General features: G+C 46.2%; 1 protein-coding gene across 1 annotated transcript in view; it reads left to right on the top strand.

Annotated features, from left to right (window-relative positions):
* Positions 1–24,256, top strand: part of LOC140953661 (protein sidekick-2-like) — an 82,159-nt gene that overhangs the window by 36,401 nt on the left and 21,502 nt on the right. The window contains exons 17-21 of the mRNA XM_073403073.1: positions 4,844–4,946; positions 5,566–5,795; positions 7,035–7,352; positions 8,804–8,974; positions 11,032–11,216. Coding sequence (XP_073259174.1) covers positions 4,844–4,946; positions 5,566–5,795; positions 7,035–7,352; positions 8,804–8,974; positions 11,032–11,216 — 1,007 coding nt within the window. The remainder of the gene's footprint in view (positions 1–4,843; positions 4,947–5,565; positions 5,796–7,034; positions 7,353–8,803; positions 8,975–11,031; positions 11,217–24,256) is intronic.

Here is a 24,256-nt window from a genome sequence, read left to right on the forward strand (position 1 = left end):
TATTTCTCTCTTCATCTGCCACATTCTGGTAATTTCGATTTCCAGATCTTTATACTTGGAAAGGTTTTTGGAAACCTTGGTGTAGGTAGTTTTATCAGAGGGTGTAGCTACATTTCTTATCCGGATTGCTGTTGTTGTTGATGTTGTTGTTGTTGTTGTTGTTGTTGTTGTTCTTCTTCTTCTTCTTCTTCTTCTTCTTCTTCGTCTTCTTCTTCTTCTTCTTCTTATTATTATTATTATTATTATTATTTTTATTATTATTATTGTTATTTTTACTATTACCATATTATTATTATTATTATTATTATTTTATATATTTATTTATTTTTTCTTCAAGACGCACTTGGGAGCGCACGTTGCAGATCGAATTATAGCGAGCTTAAGCAAAGACGTTTCTGAGCGACGCACGTCAACCGAAAGTCGACTTTTTGCATTCATGAGCAGTGTTTTCGCCCAAAACAAGACGCTGTGTGAGCGTATATTTGGGCGTGGTCGTCCCACGGGTATGATACTCTGAACATGCCTTATTGCTGCTAAAGAACTGTCATCATATCTTACCAGAGAAGACAAATCCTTTACTGCACTGGTTTGCTGAACCGCACAGCTTATACAGTATGTCCCAATCCACAACAGAGATAGTGTCATTTCACGACAATGTTTGAAAATATGCACATCTTCAATGCAGACATGCTTGGAGCCAAATTGCAACATATGACATAAGTGGTTACAGCCCGGAGAGTAAGGTTTATCTCAGCTCCACTGATACTGACAGATGTGTTTTCACACCCATAACTTTGTACAGTGTATTCCGGTTACTAACAAGGGCAAATAAAGTTCCTTAAGTCCAGTATCCACAAGAATTAATAAGAGAGTATCACATTGCATAAACTGCTATAGGGCTGCACTGTTAACAGGAACATTGGTAACTATTAACATTTGATATACTACAATTTTCAACATTGCTTGAGAAAAGATGAGGTTCAAAGGTGGCAATATGTACACCTTTAAGTTCATATATATCCTCATTTCTATGTAGAGTCTAAAAATATTGTACTAATTTATGCATGGTTGGTATTTCCAACAATACACATGTCCCTTGACTATGACTGTTATGATACATATCTCTAGCATGAGAATCAAATACATTATATCCCCCAGCCTCAGTGCTGTAGATACCAACACCAATAATTGCCACCGTTAAAATGAATGAGTTGTAGTTCAGTGCCAAGAGTGTTTGAAATGCTGTAACCTGTGAGTGGCATATAAAGTAGTGATGGATGTTACAAGTATAACTGTCACTGTATTCAAGGTGGAAAAATTGCTCAAACACTGTAACCATTCCTGGCAATTCTGTCTTGCAAGCAGTGACAGACAAGAATATAATTGAATACCAACAATCATTATTTGAGTCATATCATCAACTGAAGTCATCTTTGTTATCTTACTGTAAATTAAAGCGCAGAGACTCATTGCGACACATCGTTGTCCACCATTTTCCTCAAATCCTGTAACATTTCCTTGAAAGTATGGAGTATTAATTGTTTTTGTAGCATCTACATAAACTGAAGGTCCTGGATTCTTCTCTATATCAGTACAAAGCTTAAATTGGCCAAAATTAACCCGGTGATTCAAACTGTTTTAAGCACTATAAAATGGATAATTACATGTACAGAGGGGCAAATTCTTACTAAGAAGCCTATTTGGATATCTCATTCCACCTAAATCGCCTGTGCTCTGCTGCTTGGACGACAGATACACCTTCCCTCGTTTACGAACTAGTTTTGTAGTTGTCCCTTAAGTAAAAACCTCACACTGTTACTGTTACTTCTGTACCTGTTTAAGTGTAAACCTTTTCTACTTTTAACGTAACAATGAATTTCAGACGACAATGGTGTATTTTTCAGAATACTCTTCCATACAAAAAGTGTCACTTTCCGTGTTTTCTGTAACAAAGATTTTAATTTGTTCATTGGTAGTCTGCTAGGGGCATGACGGTAACCGGTCATTTTGTTCCATGGTAAGATCGTTGACATCGTTCCAAGTCAGATCGTTCCAATAAATAGGCAGATCGTTCCATAAAATAGTCAGTTCGTTCCACATATGAAAAGTCAAGTAAATCTTTCTAAATTTGTTGAGTGAACTTTATCGAGAAAAAAAAAAGGTTTCGTTCATACCACAAGCTGATAAAATGATAATCGATCCAAAGTCGATTCGATCCATCCTAAAATCGTTTGAAAACAAACAAGAGACGATTTCAACCAGCCACGGGCTTTAACATTTAAACCGCTGCTTTGAGAGTTTTGAGCTAGAATCGATCGATAGTTTTGAAAGATATAGCATAACAAGTAAAAGCTAAGCCGTTCTGAAGGTACAGTATTTTGAAGCGCTTGTAACCTAAATATTTCTTTGCAGCGGCCGATTTATGCAAATTTTGAAAACAACGCGAGTTTCGAATTACAATCTCGATTTTATGGTAATTTGTCATGCCGAAAATATAAATGGACTAACCTGGTTTAAACCAATGAAATTGTAAGTTCTGTTATAAATAAATTTCCCACGACGACATCTCAATTCAACTTCTTTTATTTCCTCCACAACACAATTTTCCTTCTGTACAACTAGCTCATTACCTTCTCTTGTCGTCACCTCGCTGCCATCAAAACACTAACACAAAACTTGCTGATAATGCAAAATTCCGACGCACAGCATCGTATGAAAAACCACAACACGCAATACAAAAACAAGTACATTAACCGTCACCCTGCTAAACAAAATTGAAATAATAAAAAGAATTGTTGCAGTTATCACAGTAGTTCCAAAAGAAGCCTAAGTCCCTTTTGGTTTCAATTGTTGACAATCGTCTCTTCCTTCATCGGAACAGAGTTTTCTCACAGGCAACTCGCTGTGTTCCGCAAGGCAAAAATCAAAATCACTATTGTCACACTGATAACCAGCTACACAAATCTTGCGACTCTCAAACTTGTTCAACATTCCACACTCCTGATATTCCGATTTGTTATTACGTCTATGGGGTCCATGAGTCTTTGATGTCATTGAATGTCTTGATAATTTCCGTTGTTTTTCTTTGAGTTCGCGGACCAGCCCATTCCGAAAACACTCAGTGTTATTTTTTAGTGTGGGCTTACCGCGAATAGTGTGTGCATTTGTAAGTTTAACCCGGGATAACACGATTGAACAATATATTAACACGTTCCTCGAAACGCCGCGGCCAAATGTTGTCCAAACTGATTCTCACTGTTGCTTCGAAAAATTTCGGATCAAACGATATCCAAATCGTCCCTCATTGGATTATCCACTCGACCTAACAAAATCGACCAATTACAAAAAATGGACTCAAAATAAAGAAAACAGCAAATTCAGATGACCTCTTAGGAAACATGCAATTAAAACTGTCTTTCTATGATTGGTGCATTTCGATCCTCTCGTCAAAAAAATGTCAGACGTCAATCATCTTAGCGGACCTCTTAGGAAACGAACGTTTTCTTCAACGGGTTCAAAAGGTCATTGTTTATGAGTTGTGATTGGTGGATTTCGATCCGTTTTTCGTGTTTCTGTGTTTCAAGGTTCGTTGCTTGTGATCTTATTGTGACCAAAACCCGACGTTAACATTCCAAATATTTTTGATAAATTTCATCCCTGGACTTCAGACTTCCAAATTTCGATGAGGCAAAAATACTGGAGTCAGATTAACTTTTGAGATCGTAAAAGTGCGATTAAGTGCCGTGTGCAAGCAGAGCTTTCTTTCCCACATGCCTCTTACCTTGTACAAGACGTTCGCATGGCAGACATTCGCCTCGCTTCGCTTGTTTACTTGCCTTCTTTACGTTAGCACGTATTGCGTGCCTATTGCACATTTGCGTCAAAACAAGCCGTTTCCATTACTCTATTTGGGCCACGCCCAAATAATAATTGGCAAGATCGTCTCTATAAGAATAAGACACTCGACGATACAAATTTGTAAGCGTCAAGGCATATTAAAAGAAGTTCCTCACTTCTAGTTGACGTGAGTGACTCATAAAAACCTTTGCTTAAGCTCCCATATAATTCTGAACTGTTGGGTTTTAAGAAAGGGAAAAGGCATTTTGAAGTCTTGAAAAACTTCTTGGAGCAAAGGCGACAACCAAAAACAAGGTCGTATCATGCACTTGTGTCTTCGGCGTCGGTACTGCTGTCACTACTGCTCTACCTTTCCTTGCTGCGTAAGTGGCGAAAGGTCTTTTTATAGAGCTAGAACGCCTTGGAAGTGTCACTTTTAAAACGCCTTCCAGGTGCTCCTTTTAAGCCTTTTAAAGGATTTGGATCGATCCACTGATTGTTTTCCATAACGCATCGTCCACAATAAATAGTTTTGAAATATGTTTGTAGAAATTAATCGTTATGGTAAGAAAAAATAATGCAAGAACTCTCACTCCCAACATGAGGCTAACTTTACAACCGTCAAAACATCAATAACTTTTAGTTAAGTGGAGAAAACAAGATGTTGGTCTTGATTCTGTCGTTGTTGCTGTTTCTTTTCTTTTCTTTCATATATCTTTTTTCTCTTTTGGGAGACATCGACTTCCCGGCCTTCCTTTAGAAAAATGAAGCTTGGAAGAACTCAGAAGTGGCTTATTTGTCGTATTTCTCACGCTGCATTGTCAATATGAATTTAGACAAGTATAATTATGCAAATCATGAAATACCCATGATTATCCAGTGAAGCGTGTTTTTTGGTCATTAACTGTTTTTGTTGATGTTCTCAACTTGAGTGCCTATGAATGAAGAAAAATGGATTAATTCTACACTTCTAAGTAAGTAAATTTTTTTTGTTTGTTTGTGTTAGCCGTGCCGACGAAACCACCGCCTCAAGATGATGCCATTGGAACAAATGAAGTTAAAGTGCCGTTTGTAAACAAGGAAACTTTAAGCAGTGGCAAAAAAGTTGAGTAAGTCCGCTATGTACTTTGCTTTACTCCAGAACTGATCCATCCAGTTTCATTTTATTAATTTATGGTCTATACTCTACATGAAGTGGTTGGCAAATTTGTGAGCCGTTAAATAGATTTCTGCGGTCATTCCTCAGACGTCATTTCGTGGAGAAACCATAGAAGTGGCGTCGCAAAGTGTGGGCTGTTTTGTCGTGCTAATAATTCGCGAGTCAAAGTGCACTATGACGTAGCTTTTGCGATGTTGCCTACTTAGAAAATTTGCCGTTTAATAGTTTCAGAGCTAACTTTCATTTGATCCCGAAGGAACCGCTTTCGGGGGAATAATTCCATCGATATCTAACTGTACATGATATTAGAGAGGTTAAGCATCACGTTTACGTCAAACGCCAAACGCGAATTTGTACCACGTGAAAGAGTTTTCCCTTTGCTTGTCGCCTACTGTTTATATTATTATTTCTACACATAGATTAGTAGTTTCACGTAATTTTTTATCCATCAGAATTTTCTGAACTGTTTTTATCTGCTCATTTTCTATTTTGAGAAATTCTCAACTTGAATCTGACGTTTGCCGTTTGCCGTATACGTGAAGCTTAAACTCTCTATGACCTTTCTGTAGCTATTTTCAGATAATTGTCACACCATTAAAAGAAAAAGATGTTCTGGGAAACACTGCGGATACTAAATACGAAACAGTCGACCTGACTTACGAAGATCAAGAGGAAGGAAAGCCTTACATTACTGCCGAGTTTTCAAAGGGTCTGTTCACAACAGAATTCCCAGTTGGAGACGGGAAATACTACTCACGAAATGGTGTAACCAATCCTAAAAGAAAACGCAGAGCTGCCGGTAAGTTGTCTCTGAACCTTTGGGTCACTCTCTTATTTAGCGTAAAGAGGTATGTGACACCAAACAGGGCATGGTTTCGCGGTAATAGCGAGTTTAAGCAACTACGACGACGACTACGACAACGTCAAAAAAACTATCGAATTTATGAGCAAAACAACAGCTCTGCTCGTGCATCACGCTTTTAGTACTTTTCTTTGACGTCCACTGCACGACTACGATGTGAAACCTCCCAATGGGACGTTTTGTGGTGGACGTCGACATACGGCGACAGATTTTCCTTTCTTTATTTGAACATGGATGAAGCATTACATTTGACGAATTGAACTGTTCTAAGTAGACGCGATAAAGGTTAAAAGGACGCAAATTCATTTTTTTAGTTATGTTTTCACTCCTGTTTTCGTCGTTGTTGCTTAAGCTGCCTACTGTGTCTTGAACAGCGTATAAAATTTCACTATTTAGGCTACGTTCACACTAGGCCGGGTAGCTTTACTTTTACACGTATAAGTTAAAAGTGTAGCCATTATTTTAGAGTCTGAAAACAATAGCTACACTTGTAAATTACACGTGCAAAAGGTTTATTCAGTTGACCCCCGGTATAGTGTGACCATAACGTTAGTGTCTTGAATAAAGTATCGTTCAGTAACTAATGCCTTGAACAAGGTTGAATATGTAGGGAATACGATAGGGAGCGATCTATATGCATGGTGGTATCTGTTTTTACAAGTCCAAAATGCATTCACACTCGAAATCAAAGAAACCAAGGAGATTTTTTTTTATAAATAAAGTGTATTTGCGCTATGCAAAAAAGGCTCTTGTCCAACAAGGAAGCGAAATAAGCGGGTTTTGTTTTAACTAGGATCAGGGTTTAAAGGCCTCGTCGACACACCCCTAACCAAACCTCTTTTTTTAGTTCCCTACCCACTCCTCCCCCGGGCTCAAAACAAAAGGCTTGGCTGGGATAACGCAGTTACAGGCAATTAGCAATACCTGCATTTTGTGAATTGATTTCTGCGTTGATTTACTGTTACTTTATTTCCACGGTGAAACTGTCAAGTCATTGCCTTTACATTCTCAACTTTGCTACTGAAAGAAAATCTCCCTAAAATTCCGGCTAAATAAAAAGGACTCGGTGGATATGCTTAGAGCCCCTCTGCGAGATATTCTCATGGTAAGAGTTAAAACACAGAACAATGGTTCTCTAACTGTAACGTTTCTTTGTTTTGTTTTTTTTTTTACTAGTTGTGAAGTATCTAAACGGAAAGCTTGACGATGATACCAAGTACGCCGTATTTCAGCGTTCTTTTCATAGTGATAATGATTACGAGAACGAAGGGTTTATCATATTCACCACCAACAAGAACAACACGGCCGCTGTTGTAGCAGGGGTGGTTGTTTCGCTCATTGTGGTTGCTGTTATTGTAGTGGTAGTCGTCCTCTATATTCGTCGAAGAAAGAGGGATAAAGCTGCTGATGGTGAAAACATGCCCATGAACTCTGAGCCACCCCGTACTACCCGTACTAAATCAGTCACCGAAATTTTCCGAAAATCAGGAATTGGTGAGTTGTTCTTTAGAAAGGTCGCCAAAAGGTCTTTCGGGATACGAGATTTTCCTCATTTAAAGCACGGGATTCCCGGACCGGATTCTGATTTTAAGCGAAAATCGGGTCAAGATTTCGGATTGAAAGTATACACGGAAGGTGGGATACCGAAACTGATTTATAACCATCGGAATTACGGGATTGCAAAGAAATTTTCGTCGCGATCATGGTATTGAAAAACATTATTGGAGACTCTCCTGTAGTAACCTGTTGATCTGTTGAGCAAGGCCTTTTGCATCGTCATACACTGCGGGCAGAGGTTTCTGTTTTGTATGGCTTTTAGCGTTTACGAATTCGTTCGCATCGTCTGTCAGTCGCTTGTCACTACGCGACTGACAAGCGACGCGAACGACTTCATAAACGCTAAAAGCCATGCAAGTGAGAAATCTCTGCTCGCAGGGTTGCATCGTCAGGACTTGGCAAGCACCAAATCGACCTCTTTTTGTCACTAATACGGGGTAAAAATTTGTCACTTATTACAAGCAAGCGAAGCGAGGTTAATCAGTTCGCGAAGAGGTGAGGGACGCCGTCGCCATAGCGGTCGACTTCTCCCGCTTAAAGGAATTTGAATCGAGCTTCCCGCCAAAAGCCAACGTTATGGGGCTGTGTTAGTTGATCGGTGATTTTTTTTGTAATTTATACAGCCACCAGCTTTTGGGTCGCTAAAATATGCGTGCTTCAAAAGAGAAAAGTCTTTTTTATACTTGACAAAACAAAACCGCGCAACCACATAGAGCTTTCTTAAAGTATAAGCCAGGACGTAGTTATTCCAATCTCGTTTCTTAGATTGGTGGACTGAAAAATTCCTTTTTCTACAAGTGCTTCTTTTGAAATACGTCAATAAGGTTATTCTCTAAAAAATGTGCAGTGGGGCGAAGCCCAACAAACACACTCAGTAAACATAGGAACTAACTTACATTGCACCAAACGTTTGCACTGTTGTGTACAGGTTTACTGTGCTTTTTTGGGGTCGTTGTGCAAAGCCCCTCCTTACGTAAATTTAAGTAATGTAATTTTGGAGAGAATGTTTTTGTGACGGCCCAAGTGACGGCTGGCTGTGTAGAAGACTTCATGTTTGACAGAATTAATTAATTTTTATGTTTGAGGGCTCTTTGTGATGTCTATCATATAGGTCACAATGGTCATGAAGCCAAAATAAACGTCTCTGGAGTTTGAAATAATAATTCCAGACGTACCAAACCCTTACCCTAAAAATTAATGATGAAGGCCACAAGTGACCTTTCTTACAGGCGAAGGCAGTATAACTTTTGACTACACTGTATCAACTAAGGAAGCTCTCCCTGATTTAAGCACTACCACAAGCCCATGATTTATGACGAGAAATTTCATTTACATTAAATGTGCACTTTGATCCAGTGAGTCCGTCATAATTCAGCTTATGTTGCTAGAAGTGCCACCCGAACGGGTTACTACCATGGAGGAACTGGGAAGAGGTGCTTCTGGAAGAGTTTATAAGAGCGTGATGAGGGGGCTACCTGAAAAGATGACATCCTCGAAACGCAAGGATCACAGTTCGGATTTGCATGAGGGACGTATTGTTGCTACAAAAGTTCTAAGAGGTGCGTGAATTCAGAATATGGCAAAAAGTTGACTTATTCTTTCAACAGACGTCTCAATGCTTAACTGATTCACGGGAGTGACTCTTAACAGGATTCAATTATTTAATCCGATAGGCAGCAACTATTATATTGTGTAAAACAGCATCTCAATACCCCAATCAGTAACAGGGTGATATACCTCAGGGGTCCATTTTAGGTCCTTTATTTTTTCCTATGCATGTTAATGACCTCCCTGAGTGTTTGCAGTTTACCAAACCAAAGTGTCGCCGTGGGCCTCTGCTAAATCGACTGTTGGATAGACGTTTTGTAATGAATATATCAATGTAGACACAAAAACCTTCAGTGAGACCAGCACATTGATAAGGTGTGCTCCAGGGTTAGTCGTGTTATAAGTGGTCTTAGGCAGGCTCGAGTTTATGTGTCATTAAATGTATTGAAAAGTATATAGCGCTTTAATCTAGCCTACCTTTGACTACTCTGACGATGAATGGGTTAACCTGAATATAGGGCTGTTGTAGTCAAAAATGGCAAAACAGTGCAGTCCGTATAATTACTTCTCAGGGCTGTGACACGATATCAAATTATTAAACCAAAATGTTAGTGCATGCCTTCGTAATGTGTAGATTGGTCGTTCGAATTCTCTTCTGTGGTCTTCCTAAATACGTTATTCACAGGTCTCAGTCAGTTGAGAACTTTCTCTGATCGCGTGTGTGGTTGTAAATATGACCACATTACTGCTTTACCTAGAGAATTACACCGGCCTCCCTTGGAGCATGAGTGGCGGATTTTAAATTATGCAAGTCCGACCTATAATCATCATTTGTTTCAAACTTACAAACCTGTTAGGGGTTTACGATCATCAACCATGAACTTGTTAGTGACACCCAGATCAAGGTTAAAATTGTACCGGACGATCATGCTTTTTTGTTTTGTGACCCTAAACTTTAGAATGATTCTCCAGAGCACTTACAGTGTAAAATGGAGTTTGAATATTCGTCCTTCGAAGAGCAATCTTAAAGCTTTAAAAACTTCTAAGCGTTATTTTTATTTCTTAGTTTTGTTTAACAATTTTTCATTTTTGTAATCAAACGAGTTACTGTAGTCCGACCTATAACCATCATTTGTTTCAAACTTACAAACCTGTTAGGGGTTTACGATCATCAACCATGAACTTGTTAGTGACACCACCCAGATCAAGGTTAAAATTTTACCGGACGATCATGCTTTTCTGTTTTGTGACCCTAAACTTTAGAAAGATTTTCCAGAACACTTACAGTGTAAAATGGAGTTTGAATATTCGTCCTTCGAAGAGCAATCTTAAAGCTTTAAAAACTTCTAAGCGTTATTTTTATTTCTTAGTTTTGTTTAACAATTTTTCATTTTTGTAATCAAACGAGTTACTGTTTTCTAGTCGTTTAAGTTGAAAACATTTATTGTAAAGCGCCTTAGAGCTTGATGATGATAATGATGATAGTGATGACGATGACGGTAAGCCGAAAACCCTTTATGCAACCCACCTACAAAACGCATACTGGGACGTCCCTGTCTATGCAGAGTCAATGAAAGTGAGCCAATTGGATACATGCGTTGGGATTACAAATGTACACTCAACGGTCCTCAAGGAAAGTCATATTACTGGAGATGAAGTGCTCATGGGTCGAGAATAGGGAAGCAATTAAAGAACACAAAACGTGACGTCTAGAATTAAAGAGACAAGTTTCCGGACTAAAAGATCATCCAGTATTACATCATGCTACATGTCGTGCCTGGTGATCGCTAAATGAAGAGAACTGACGGCTCTTTTCTTTGTGACTTTGTTTTATCTAAGTCACTTAACTTAGGGAGCCATTTTTTTTAATAAATAGATTTTTTCTCAAGCAGAAATCAGGACCTTGACTGTGTTTTATTTTCAGTGGTTAAATATACTTTCATTTTTATTAATTGGTTCTTTTTTTCTTTACATCTGCTTTTAGTTGTTTAGTACTAGCTGATATCCTGTAGTATTTACGTAGGTCACGGTTACTAGATTTTTTGTAGATGTCTTTCCTTTTCTTCAGAAAATGCCACGGAGCAAGACAAAAGGCAGTTAGTTCAGGAAATCGAGCTGATGAAGGAAGTCGGGACACACCCTAATATTGTGAGCATGCTCGGCTACTGGATCCAATCACCTCCCATTATGTTAATCATGGAATATGTTCCAAACAGAGATCTTCTTCGATGGCTCAGAAACAAAAGGAAACAGGTATCATTACTTTATCAGCTGTACCAATAAGAATTTGCTGCCCTCTTTTGTGCCTTTGCTTAAAAAATACCTGCTCTCCATTCGCGATAGCGCTGGCACAGGTATCATTTATAGAACTCAAACCCGGACAAACAAATTCCTCAATGTTGTTTGTCTTTTTGTCTTTAAAATGTCAATTTGTCTGACTTTTATCATGAAAAAATGGCAGAAGTCAGACAAACATTGCAAATTAGTCATCTGACGTCATTAGTATTCTGTGCTGTACTTTAATTTTCTAATGAACATCCTGCTGCGTGTATATGTTCCTTTTCTTACACTGTGTGGTCTCTTGAGGCAGACACACGTCTAAAAACCATCGTCTTCTGAAAAAATAATAAGATGCTAAACGACTTGATGTGAGAATTTGTACATGTTACCTGTAATTTAAGTTCTCAAAGACAGAGGTGAACTTAAAAATGTAGATATCAATACAACCGGATATTCGTATTTTTCTAAACGCGGTTTATATAGCCAGACTGTTTAGATGCTATTCATGTATTCGGAAAACAAAGATCGGTAAATACACAAAAATTTGTCTTCAACACTGAGTTAATAAAGTCAAACTTGCCCCGGTAGGATCAGTTAAGGTTTCCGGGAAACTGCCTACCTATCCCTTCCCTAAGCCACTGTTGTCGTCGTTTCGCTGTTCTTCAAGATTCATTATTTAATTCTCAGTGTCGCAGTTTTCTTACAGTTCAAGTTAATTCACGCGTCGAAATCGGCTCGCTTCTTTCACTTCTACATTTCGAGGATTAATAGTGCGATTTACAGAAGGATTCGCTAAAATGATGAGAAATTCGCTGAAAGCATGAAAAACTCTTGAAAAACTACTTACACAAGCGTGAACTATCTCCGGGTCTTCGTTTCTAAATCTGAATTCTTCTGTTCATGTCCACTGCTAGCTCAAACTGAATTTTTAAACATAGTGCTCGAATGCAGAATACCCTTAGGGAATTTAAGGGACGTGTTGCTATCGGCAACGGATTAAATTTATAACACCACATTTTTCCCTAAGTGAGAAGGTAGTGTTAATTTTGTCTTACGAGAAGGGTAGGTGGTCAGAAAAGAAAAAAAAACCCGACGTTTTGAGCGTTTCCCCCAGGGGGGTACTCCCGCCTGGTAGGATGAGGATCTCCATCCTTAAATATGGTATCCTTTGTGTTGCCGATGGGATCCTTAGATAGGGTACCGTTATTCTATCATTATTCTATACGTGTGTATATTATATTGGTTTTCGCTTGTCTCAACTATTCAAAATGCTTGAGAGTACCCTCCCCTCCCCCCCCCACAAGTGGGCGTTAACCTTTTCTGGTGAGGATGAATCCCGGGATTACTAATAGGGGAGCTACGCTATTGTTTGAACATGGTAACAAGACAACAATAGTAGTAATGCAGGCTATAATAGGTTCCTAACCAATCAGAGCGCAGCAAAATGTTGGGGAACCAATCAGAATCAAGCATAGAGGTCATGTGACCAAGTGACGTCACAATGCCCATATATGGTCATAGAAATTCACGTGACCTATGGGGTAAAGAACAGACACACACAAATTCTGACCTTGCAAAAAATTCATTTTTTTTAATCAACATCTCGAGGGGAGCCTGGTAACAAGCGGGACGTGTGTGACACCCTAGTGACGTCACGCCCTTTTTTAAAAATCTAACAAGAGGTCGAGTTCATCCCCAATCCTTTCGTAGCCATAGGGAAAACTGGATCGGGTGGTCACATCGATGAAGCGCTTGTCAAACACCAACCCATACTGCTTCACGCGCGGAACCACTTGAATTTGTTTCTTTTCTAGATCCCTGTGAAAATGATAGGGGGTGACTAGGTTCATATTTCGGCGAGAGTCCTGAGGCGAGTCTAATTCCGAGAGAATATTGTCTTTCATCGTGTGAAAATTGAGAATGGCGGAGCCGCGGACGTTCAAAGTGAAACCGAGTACCTTGCACACCACGTTACCTGCGCGGGTCGTGTACCCATAATTCTTGGCACCCCCAGAAACAAACTCGGTGATGACGTCCCCATCTATTTCATCCGTCATGTCCCCCAAAAAATCACCCGTGGTAATGGAGGGTTGACCGGGACGCCATCGGTAGATCACACTGTCCGTATCATAGTAAAGGACTTGCTGTTGAAGGGTGTCGAGAGACTCGTAGAGTTTCAACCGGGCGTGACAGGTGGTGAAGGCCGCCACAAAGATGTTGGTCTTGGTACCTTTGACGGCATTGTCTTGGACACTGGTGTAGACAGCCTCTAGGATGTCGTCAGTACAGAGGCGGAGAGTGCTGATATCGAGAGCAGCATCGGAGATGAGCCTGAACAAATGGGCGGGGGATTGGACGGTGACGGTGGTGGGTTTGTTGATACGCTCGCCAAACTTACCCCAGAAACTGTTCAACATCAGTTTGGCCGTGGCCTTGCGACCGGGATTTTTGGCAATGCTGGCGATATCCAGTCGGATGCCCTCTCGTTCCTGGTAGCGAAGAATATAGTCTCGTTTCTGCTCGAGGGTCTGACACCAGCTGGGCCCCCCCGCGGATTCTTGTTTCAACTTCAACCAGGCGTTGACGTAATTGGCGAAAAGACCCGTTTGGCGTTGCTCGGGGGGAAAATGCCAGACTTCGTGGATCTTGATAAGGGTGTACCCCTTTTCGACGGCTTTGACCAGCTCGGGCGTGCACCAGGTTCCGCGTAGCGTGCGATCAGCGTCCGAATGAGGGCAATACTGGGTTCTGGTCAACATGGGTTGGGCTTGCTCCGCCTGGACACAGGCGCGGCAGAGAGGAAAGGTGAGCTTTTGGCCACAGCGTACAGGCAAGACGGGGTGGAATAGACCAGCCGGGGGAAGAATGTCCACGGTGGCCAATCCAAAATACGAATCCAGGGACTGGTCGGCAGGTTGGGTGATGATCGTCGGATGACCGATAGGGTAAGGGCAGTTCTTGTTCACCCACGGGTACAGGGAGGTCACATCCACATAGCGTATCTCCTCGCCCTCCCCAGCCACGGCATGCAGTGCCACCGCGCCGGTGCGACCCCCAAAAAAGGCCTCGCGGGGTTACAAGGGTCGGGGAGATCGAACGACTTCAGGAAACGTTGGACGGCTTCATCGGTGAGCACCAAGTTATCCCATTCACACTCCCACATTTCGATCACCGTATAGCCTGCTAGGAGCAGGGCCATGCGTTTGGAGAGCGTGGCCTGATACAGTTCTTCCACGCTTCGGTCCGGCACCGCATAATGCTTGACAGAACGGTTGGGATAACAGTGGGGACAACCATGGTAAAGACACCCATGAAATTCGTAGACAGTGCGAGTCGGGGGATCATACCCATCGACAAAATAGCTGTTGGCGATGGTTCGGACGGACTGTTCGTCCCCGTTACGGACGTGTCGAATGCGGTCGGCACAGGCCCCCTGCTTGGGAAGGAGGTGTTCTTGGTAATACAGCCATTGCAGGGCCTTGAGGGATTGGTTGACTTGGGCCCCTCGCCAGCCCCCCCAGAGGTTCGACGGCGATAGTGTCGGGGGTCAAATGGTGCTTGCGCCAATACAGATTGCAAGCACTGGCGATGGTGATGCATTTGGCCATGGGATTGAAGCCAGCCTGCCGCTCAAATTCTTGCTGAAAGGCTTCACACCCGGCTTTCAACAGAGCCACATCCGATTTGCAATACTCGATCATTTCTTGCTGGAAATGGAAGGGCACATTGCGACGCACTTGATCTGCGTGCCAACGAGTCAGTTCGTCTTTCCTTTTGGCCATCATACCCTCGGGATCGTAAAATTCCAAATTGGGGGAATGCGGCCCACGTACTGTTGGTGATCGGGGGTATTGAACAAATGAGGAAAGAAGCCCTTCTTTAATTCGGTCAAATTGAAGGTGCTGGAAAAAGAGGCGAGTGGCATGGGCAAGAAACACAACGAGTCAATGAATTTGAGGGGTCCGCTCTTGAAAGACAACACTTTAGCGCCCACAGTCAGTTGATCCACCACCTCGCGTTGTTGCTGGTACAGTTCGTGCAAAATAAACATACCATCGAAACCTTTCAAATTGTGAAACACCACGAGAATCTCCCGCTCCTCGTCACTGTCCGGCACATGAACCAGGTCATCCAAATCGCGCAACAATTGTAGGGCACAGTCCTCCCCGTCCAACCCATGGATGGTGGTTTCTTCGTTGGACGAATAACACAACAAATTAGCCACAAACACCCCTTCCGCATTCTGCATGGCTTCAAAATCCGCATAAACAAACAGGGGAGGGGGTGGCGCCACTATGCCACCTCCCCCCTCCTCGGTTGGTTCTGGCTCCTCGTCCTCCACCACGGGTTGAATGTAACACTTGTGGTCCTGGATGGGCACCCATGCCCGACACACGGGGCATTTGGCGTGCCCGCACTAGTGACGTTTGTTAGGGACGACCGTGTACTGGGCCTGGCACTTGAGACAGATTTTGATCGATTGACATTGCTTGGTGACTTCATGATGACGTTTGCAATACCCACCATAAAACTTGCGGTGACACAGACTGCAATACTCCGTGGGGCGGGTACCGCGCATATAATCTTGACAATCAAATCGACCGCACGCTTTGCAGCGTCTCCCTTGACAGGTATGATTGGTTCGGTCGTTGGTGTTGAACCCCCGTTCACAGTCCAGGCAATAATAGGAACGGTTCACAAAAGCAGGAAAAGACGTGCAGCCATCAAAATGATCATTGGATTTCAGTAAACGAATCTGATGGGGAGCGGCGGGGCCTTTGAAGATCAGAAAGAACGGTTTCATCCGGGTCATCACTAACAATTGATATTGAGACCCCAACGCCTGTTGAAATTGGCGAAGTTCTGGCAAACCACAGGGACCCTCAGCCACCCCTGCTTGCTGATGGAGTGCCTGGGCTTGACGTTGCTGCACAGGATACCCACGTTTGAGATTCTCCCAGTCGCGAAACCCGTCCACGCCTTGATCTTTATGGCAATGGGCTCGCATGGTAACGATAGCACGGGCACAGCATAAGGCATCTCTGTTTCGGATGGGGATGATACATTTTTTTTTCTCGTTCTCTCGATCCAGACACAGTCGACCAGGATTGTGTTGTTTACGTCGACCGGACCCTCGGCCAGGCATGGAGACAAACACCACATCCACTTGGAAACCGCGATCGGGGTTGAAGGCTTCATTGCTACTCAACTTGCCGGCCAAGGTGGCTAACATCTCATCCAAACGAGCAGTGCGCTGTAAAAACTCCCCCACGGTGAAATTGGCTGTTTGATAAGCGTGGGTGAACCCATGAGCCGTAATGGCAAAATTCACAAAATGATGGGCGGGTCGCTGCTCGCGGTCCAGTTCCGTTTCAATGGCTTGGTGTAACGCTTCGGTCAAGGCCATGCCAATGTTATCCCCAGGGACAGGATCCCTCAATTGCCGTAATTGCGCATTGAATTGCGCCAGCTCCACCACCTCGCGCCAGCGGCGTCGTCGACCGATGGGTTGCATAGTGAATTGAAAGAGAGGGCCTCGGGCGGAGCCGCCTCCCAATTGTTCCCACCGGTCAAACGCTCGGTCCAACAGAGCATCCTCCTCTTCGTCACTAAAGGGATACAAGAGGTCGTCCGCCATGAAAGAGGAAACAATTTGAATTCTTCCGCGCCAGACACTGGCTTTTATAGACCAAAAAAAAAAAAACACGTGATGTCACATGAGCGTCAAGAGATTGGTGGAAGGGACTCAGGTGATATCACATGAGCGTCAGGAGAATGGTAGAAAGGACTCAGGTGATGGTCAGGTGAGGGGTTTTTGTATACCAACAAAACACGTGATGTCACATGATCGTCAGGTGAGGGTCCGATGATGGTCAGGTGAGGGGTTTGATCGACAGGAGGAATATCAGGGGTGGTCCCCCCCATGGGTACCAGATTCCCTCCACCCGCACCATTCCTGGACCGAGGGCTGTGATTGGTGGAGTTTACCCTAGATAGAGTCCAGCGTCCAGGACAATCGTCAGTTGTGTTCGAGATGCCCAACAAAAATCCCGAGAAGGCGAAACAACTGAAGCACGAGTGGTATATGAAAAACAGAGAGAGACTATTGCAACAGAAGCGTGAACGGCGGGCGGCCAAAAAGAAGCTGAAACCACCACGTCTACCCAAACCAGCCACCACCCCCGAACAGAAAGCCAAAGCCCGAGAGGCGAACCGACTGGCCTGCAACCGTTACCGAGCGACCCACGCGGACCAAGTACGCAGCCTGAATCGGGACTATTACCACCGGCACCGAGAGCGCATTGTGCAGCAGCAGCGGGACCGTCGTGCCAGGGTGCATCAGAACCACCCGTTCCGAAAGTTACGGGCGTTAGCAGACGTGTGTGCTGCCCGATTGCTGGAAGTGGAGCATGGATACGCCCGGATCGAGCCAGCTCCCAAAAACAAAGAGGGACCCCGAGAAAAATAAGATCCATCAAAAACTGTATCGGCAGCGACAGTATGCGGCCTTCAACGGGATCGAGGAGGTGAAAGCCCTTCACCGTCGGCGTTACTACGAACGCATGGCGCGTATGAAAGCCAACGGGGAGTACGAGGCCTTCAAGGCCAAAAAGGTCCAAGAGGGCATGCGACGCTACCATGCCATGTCAGAGGAAAAACGCAATGAGGTGAAACGCAAGAACGCGCAATGTCAAAAGAACTGGATGCAGAAAATGAAGGAGGAGGGGACCTACGAGGCCTACAAACATCGGTTGAATGTGCGGCGGCGGGCGTTGCAGGCGGAGAAAAAGCGAGCCTTGGGCGAGGAGGGGTGGAAAGCCTTGCAGAAACAAAAATATGAGAAGCGGGTGGAATCGATTCCGCGTCAACGATGGCAATGGTTGGACGAGCAATTGGACCGTCCCTTTCCCCTCCCGTGGTTGCCGTTAGATTGGGCTGAGTCCGAGCCTGAGGAGGATACAGTACAACCCTTCGTGCGAACGCGTTACAGCAAATGGACCACTACTTGTAAGAACAATAATGAGTTTATTAAAATAGGTGTCGTTGCAATTCAACCATGTTGTCTTTTTATGACTGTGTTAACATAAGGGTCTTTTTTTTGTTCACATGCCCAATCGAAGTTTGGTTTTCATGATGCGTCTGACAATGCGCTCCGTCAGGGTTTTGCGGCCACGGAGTTGATCAATCTTAGCAATCATCTTGCGATCCGCCACCCATTTATCTTTCAACGTCTTGGCTTTATCATAGTCCATGTCATGCACTTTAGCAATCCTGTCTAACCGGTTGATGCCGGGATCCCCACGGGCCAATCTTTTTTTCAAATGGGTCCCAGGTCCCATGTACTGATAGCCGGGCCAATGAAATTCAATGCTTGTCTTGTTGAGGAGGTTTTGCACATCAAATAACTTGCCCCCGCGTTGCGATCGTCGTCGCCTCGGTCGGGCACGGGGTGCAGCAGCACGGCATCTCCGGGTCCGTCCCATCACGGGGTTTTCCACGATTTCCAATCCAACGCTTTCTTGGCCAGACTTTCGGCTCTCTTTTTGGCGACCCCGGCGGCTTTTTTGCGAATCCCGCGCTTGACCGATTTCTTGATGGAGTCCACACGTTCACTGGGGGTATCCCAGGGTTCTGTTCCAGGCTCCTCTGAAAAGGGCAGCTCGTGTGCCAACTCGGCGCTGCTCGGTTGAGGCGTAAACTTGAGTTTCTTTTTGGCACTGGGGGTGATGTTCGGTTTGGGCGGGACAGGTGGTTTTCTGGGTCCTGCAGGCGTGGACCCTTGTTTTATACCCTGGGTCGCCTTCACCAATTGCGTAAACCACGCTTGCATAGGCCCCGCCTCAAAATCATCGTCGCCAGGGGTCGTGGCCCCTGTCGCGCTCACGCCACCGGCCGGGACCCCAAACGGTTGGCGCACTTTTTTGGTCCAATGGCGTAATTGACGGCTCACGGCTTTGAGTTGAGGCCGTTTCAAGGCATCGGGGGCATCACTGGTCAGGAGCACATGTTGTTTGGCGGCCAAATCGGCGGCTTTGGTCAAGCGGGTATCTTCCACCAATTCTTGTTTGTACTTGTCTCTTAATTGTAAAAAAGCAGGGGCGTTGTCCACCGTGGTGCTCACCATCTCGGGTTCCATGGTGCAACTGAGGTGTCTTGTCTAGCGCATGCAACGTTTATAACATCGGTAGAGTTCAGGCCAGAGGGCGCCGCCTTTTTGAGCCATCATGATGGCGCGTCGTCGTTTCACGGAATGCGCGGGTTTGGCCATGGCGCGTAAACTCTGGGCGTGGGGTTTGAGCAACGTGATGGTGTGTCGGGAGCGGGGGACGGTGCCACGGAGGGTGTTCATCACCAATTCACTAATCGCATTGATCTGATCCGCATTCGCCATCCGCAACAATTCTTGTCGCTTGTGTTGATTGGCTTCTTGTAGGACGCTTTTCAAGAACGGGGCTTGACGTTCCATGCGCCACGCCATGATGAATCTTGAGTTCAGGCAAGGACCAAGGTCTATTTATGGTAAAAATGGCCCCACACCTGCCACACAATTCGCCATGATAATGCGTTTGCATGTGATCTCGACACCGTGAACACAGGACCGCGTCATACTGTTCATCCCAGTCCAAAGCAAACGTGACGGCTTTTCTTTTCTTGGGAGTGGTCCCCTCAACGTCGGGGCGCCCGCCGTGGGCGTTTCTTCTTCTTAAACGCCCAAGGCGAGAGAGCCATGGCCAACATGGGTAGCACGCCTCCACGTTGCAATCCACGTCGACGGCGTCGTATTCGGGGGAAATAACGATGTCGGCGTCCATTGGGTCCACGGACCATCCTCAATTGGAGTCTTGTTCCCAACCAGGCGTTTCTTTTATAGCATCCGCAACGGAGGCAAACCCGTTCGACCTAACATCCGCTGGACCCGTCGTTGATTGGCCGCCCATTGCGCTGCACTGATCTTGCCCACTTTTTTCTTGCGCGTCGCTGCTTGGATGGCTTTTTTAGCACCGTAACCCGCGGCTCCACTGACGGCTCCGGCCGCTGCCGCCTTGGCTGCAGCGATGGCAGCGGGGATGAGGAACACTGGGAGGATCCCCCCTCGTTGCTTTCGGCGTCGTTTTCGTCGTGGACCACAGCGCATGATGATCCCTTGTCTGTCCAACGGAGGACACGCCTGTTCCCTTTTCTACTTTTTTTCACATGATAGAACAATTAAACGATTCACCCGCATAGCGTTTCCGTTTGCCTGATTCCACTTCTCGTCGGCGTTTTTCGGCAATTTTGATGGCTCGCTTTTGTTGATGCTCCCCGATGGCTTTAGTGATCCCATAACCGGCTTTGAGAATCCCGATAGGCAGGCTGGGCGCGACACCCCCCACTTGACCATAGGTCCTAGACCGTGGTCGTTTGGCGGGTGGTCGACGTCGGGTCGGGGTGCGTTTGCGTTTGCGTTTGCGTCTAGGGGCCATAGCACTTCGACATCGGCCACACATGGTTCTGGGACGGTAGAAGGAAGGACCCTGTTTTTATATCTTTTTTTCACATTCACGGTCGTCGACCACGTCCACGTGCTCGGCCACAGCCACGGCCACGTCCTCGGCGTGGTGGCGGTGGTGGACTTGGGCTGGAGGTTCGCGTAGAGGTGCGGCGCACGGAAGGACGGCCTCCCCCATCTTCGTACACCGTGGTGACTGTATTGGTATGCGTGATATTGCGAATGCGCCTCCCTCGAGCACGTTGTTGAGCATCTTCATTGAGCAAATCCAACCGTCGCCTTAATCCCCGCCGTCGATCGTCCTCGTCCTCATCGCCATCGTCGTCCTCCGACGGAGGAGGGGAAGAATCCGGGGATGGGGGAGACGGCACGCGGGGGCGTCGTCGCGGTTGTTTGGCCGCGATGGTGGGACGTCCTGTAGGGGTCGTCATCGTGGAGGTAGTCGTCCTGGTCCCTGCCCCGGCGCTGCGGCGGGCGGTGGAGGGGCGTGAGGGAGCGGTGGTGGTCGTGGCGGTGGTGACAGGACGTGGTCTGGGTCGTCTGGAGCTGGTGGTGGTGGTGGGGCGTGTTCGGGTGGACGTGGTGGGACGGGTTTGAGTCGCCGTGGTGGTGGGGGCGGTGGTGATGGAGGGTGGTGGCGGCGCCGTGGTGGTGGTGGTGGCCGGGGCGGTGCCTGTGCCTGCCACGGGCGGTAGCGTAAACGCATTCAAGGCATCGTCCACATTGACCGGGTAGGTCAAGTGAAAATCCTCAATCTCTTGATCCAATTGGGCTCGATCGACCGGTCGGGTCAATTCGGTCACCATGTCCGTCATGCTGCTGAGGTCCTGGAAGGGAGGAGGTGCTGTGGGGGAGCCCACCCCGGCGGGCGAGAGGGTCGGGGTCTCCATGCGGACCGATAAGTCAAGTTGTTGTCCGCCTTCTCTTTGCCGCCGTTGACGTTCGCGTTCTCGTTGCAGCGCGTTTTCGAACGGCAGGGACATCCACGGGGAGGGTATGAACTTGCGCCTTGCCTTCTCGGGGCGTTAAATGACTCCACAATCGGTAACGATCATCCGACGCCGGATGCACATCCAACATCAAATAGCCAAAGGGACCGGACGTGATGCGTTTAAATAGGCGCAAGACTTGACGCCATCGGTCGGGAAAGGCTTGCAGTAAAATGGTCCGTATGCCCGTTTGATCCCGGGGGTTTTTGAAGGCCACAATGTAATGCGCGTTGCGATTGATGGTCTTGGAGAATTTGCCAGGCGGGAATAAATCTTGCGTCAAATACAAGACGGTGATGTTGCGATGATGGGAATCTTTGGTGAAAAAATCCAACACGCGTTTGTCCTGTCCCCCTTCTTCCATCAGATCGTCCAAGACGAGCACCCCTCCGCGCGTCCGACCAAACCATTGGGTCAAATGACGGTGGTCCGGTAACTCGCGATGAAATTGAATCCCATCCTTCTTTTGCATACGGTCGAACCGGGGTTGCCATCGGTCGTACGCATAGACGATCTTGTTGGGTTTGACTTGAAACACGTTGAGGTACCGTAACCATTGTTCCACTAACTCGCTCTTGCCGCTGCCCGACGGGCCAGCCACAATCACACTACTGGGGTGTCGGATCATCCTTCCCACGGTCGAGGCAGACGACGGTAATGACCCATGGCCCCTTTGGCTCCCATTCGTTTATACCGTTTGTCACGTCCCAATTTGTCACCGATTTTATACGCTTTGGCCAACACGCTCATGATCCCCCGCCCGTTTTGGCGAAAGCGGGGTCGTCGGGAGGAAGCGCGTCGTCGTCGTCTTTGTCTGCGACTGGGCATGTCGTCCAATGCTCGCGGTATAATCGTGGCGACTCGAACTGAATGAGATGTTCCATGGTCTCTCTTAAATGCGTTTCACTCATGGTGTCCATGTGGTGTTTGAGGGAGACCCAGTCCTGGTCTTGGGCCAGTTGTCGGGCCAACAACCAATGATACCCATGGAAATTTTTTGGCGTTCAAGGTTCCTTTGTTAGTGGTGCCCATCAAATAGACGGTGTTAGGGTTGAGGAAGAATTCAAAGTCCATCTGGACATTGGGGACCAACAATTTGCCTGTCCTGAGGGGTGGCAAATGGGGGCGGATGATGAAGGTGTGCCAATGTTCACTCAGCAACCGGCTGGTCAAGGCACGCAATTCTTCATTGCCACTCCAATCAGCGTCAGTGGGGGTATCGGAATTGGCTCCTGTGGCTCCCATTTCTGCAATCACATTCAGCTGATTGACCCATCCTTGTGGGGCTAACTTGGTGGCTCCTTCGTCTCGGTTGTAATTCAGGAGGGTTTCTAAGTTGGCTCTGTAATGGTAGGTGTTGCTCTGTTCGGTCATGAGGACGCCATTCATGCTCAGGGTGATATCTCGAAAGATGGAGTGTCCAAAATTGTTGACGCAGTAGGTGTTCCTGGAATTGTTGGCATCGGAGTTGGCCAGATTGGCGATCAACCCATTATACCCAGCCGCTGGATCGGTCAGGCGTACTTTGACTTTGAATCGGAGGGAATTGGGATCGTCATAATCGTCTGAGCCCGGAATGGAGAACGTGATGGGCTGGATGCCCGTCAAGGCGGGTTGAAACTCCACCTCCCGAGAGGCTTCGTACCGATAATCCACATCGGGCACGTCAAACAGTTGGAGCGACATGGTGCGGTCTGTCCATGTGGTTTAACGTCGTCCCCTTTTTATACCCTTTCGCATACGTTGCTGGAGCCAGCGTTGCCTCCTGGCTTTTTCTTGGTTGACCCACAACACCTGCCTGGGATCCCCCATGCGCATGCGAGTGGACAGGCCAAAAATCGTGCCCCCTTTCATCTGGCGGCGTTGGCGTTGCGTCCACCTCCACGGTTCCAATAGGCGAGAGGAGGTGTGCATCAAGGGATAGCGCGCCATAGTGGACGTGCCAAAGATCGTGCCCCCTACTTGGTACGGCGAGATGAACCGTCCACGGGCGCGTTCCGTCGAATGCGATTTTGCGTTTTGAGAAAGCCGCCCACACGTACCATATTGTTTTCACAGTCCAAAGATGTCCCGTACGCGTTGCGTGGCTCTTTTATAGGTATTTTGGGCAGTGCGTTTGGCTTTGTGTTTGCCCATCGTCCAGGCCATCGCGGGGGCCTTGCGTTTCAACCCGCGGGTGAGTTGCGTACTTCGATCAGCCCACGTCTCCGCTGCACTCTTGCCTCGTTGAATATCTTGCAGTCCCGCTTGGGCTTGCTGCACGATCAGGGGTCCCGCTAGTTTGATCAAGTCTTCGGCCAACCCCTTGCCCTCTTGTTGGGTGAGCACGGGCGTGTGGTACCGCGTTAAACTGCCTCCGCGCATGTCGGTTCACGTCGAGGTGCTTTTGGACCCTCGCGTGGCGTGGGTGGCTTTTTATAGCTGTTTGAGACCGATGGTGACTAGGGTTTTGCCAGGGGGTAAGATGGTCAGGGGTCCACTGGTACTGGCAATCTCCACTTCCAAGATATCCATCTGTTGTCCTCGCACTTTGA

Source organism: Porites lutea, chromosome 12 (assembly GCF_958299795.1).
Source record: "Porites lutea chromosome 12, jaPorLute2.1, whole genome shotgun sequence".
Taxonomy (NCBI): domain Eukaryota; kingdom Metazoa; phylum Cnidaria; class Anthozoa; order Scleractinia; family Poritidae; genus Porites; species Porites lutea.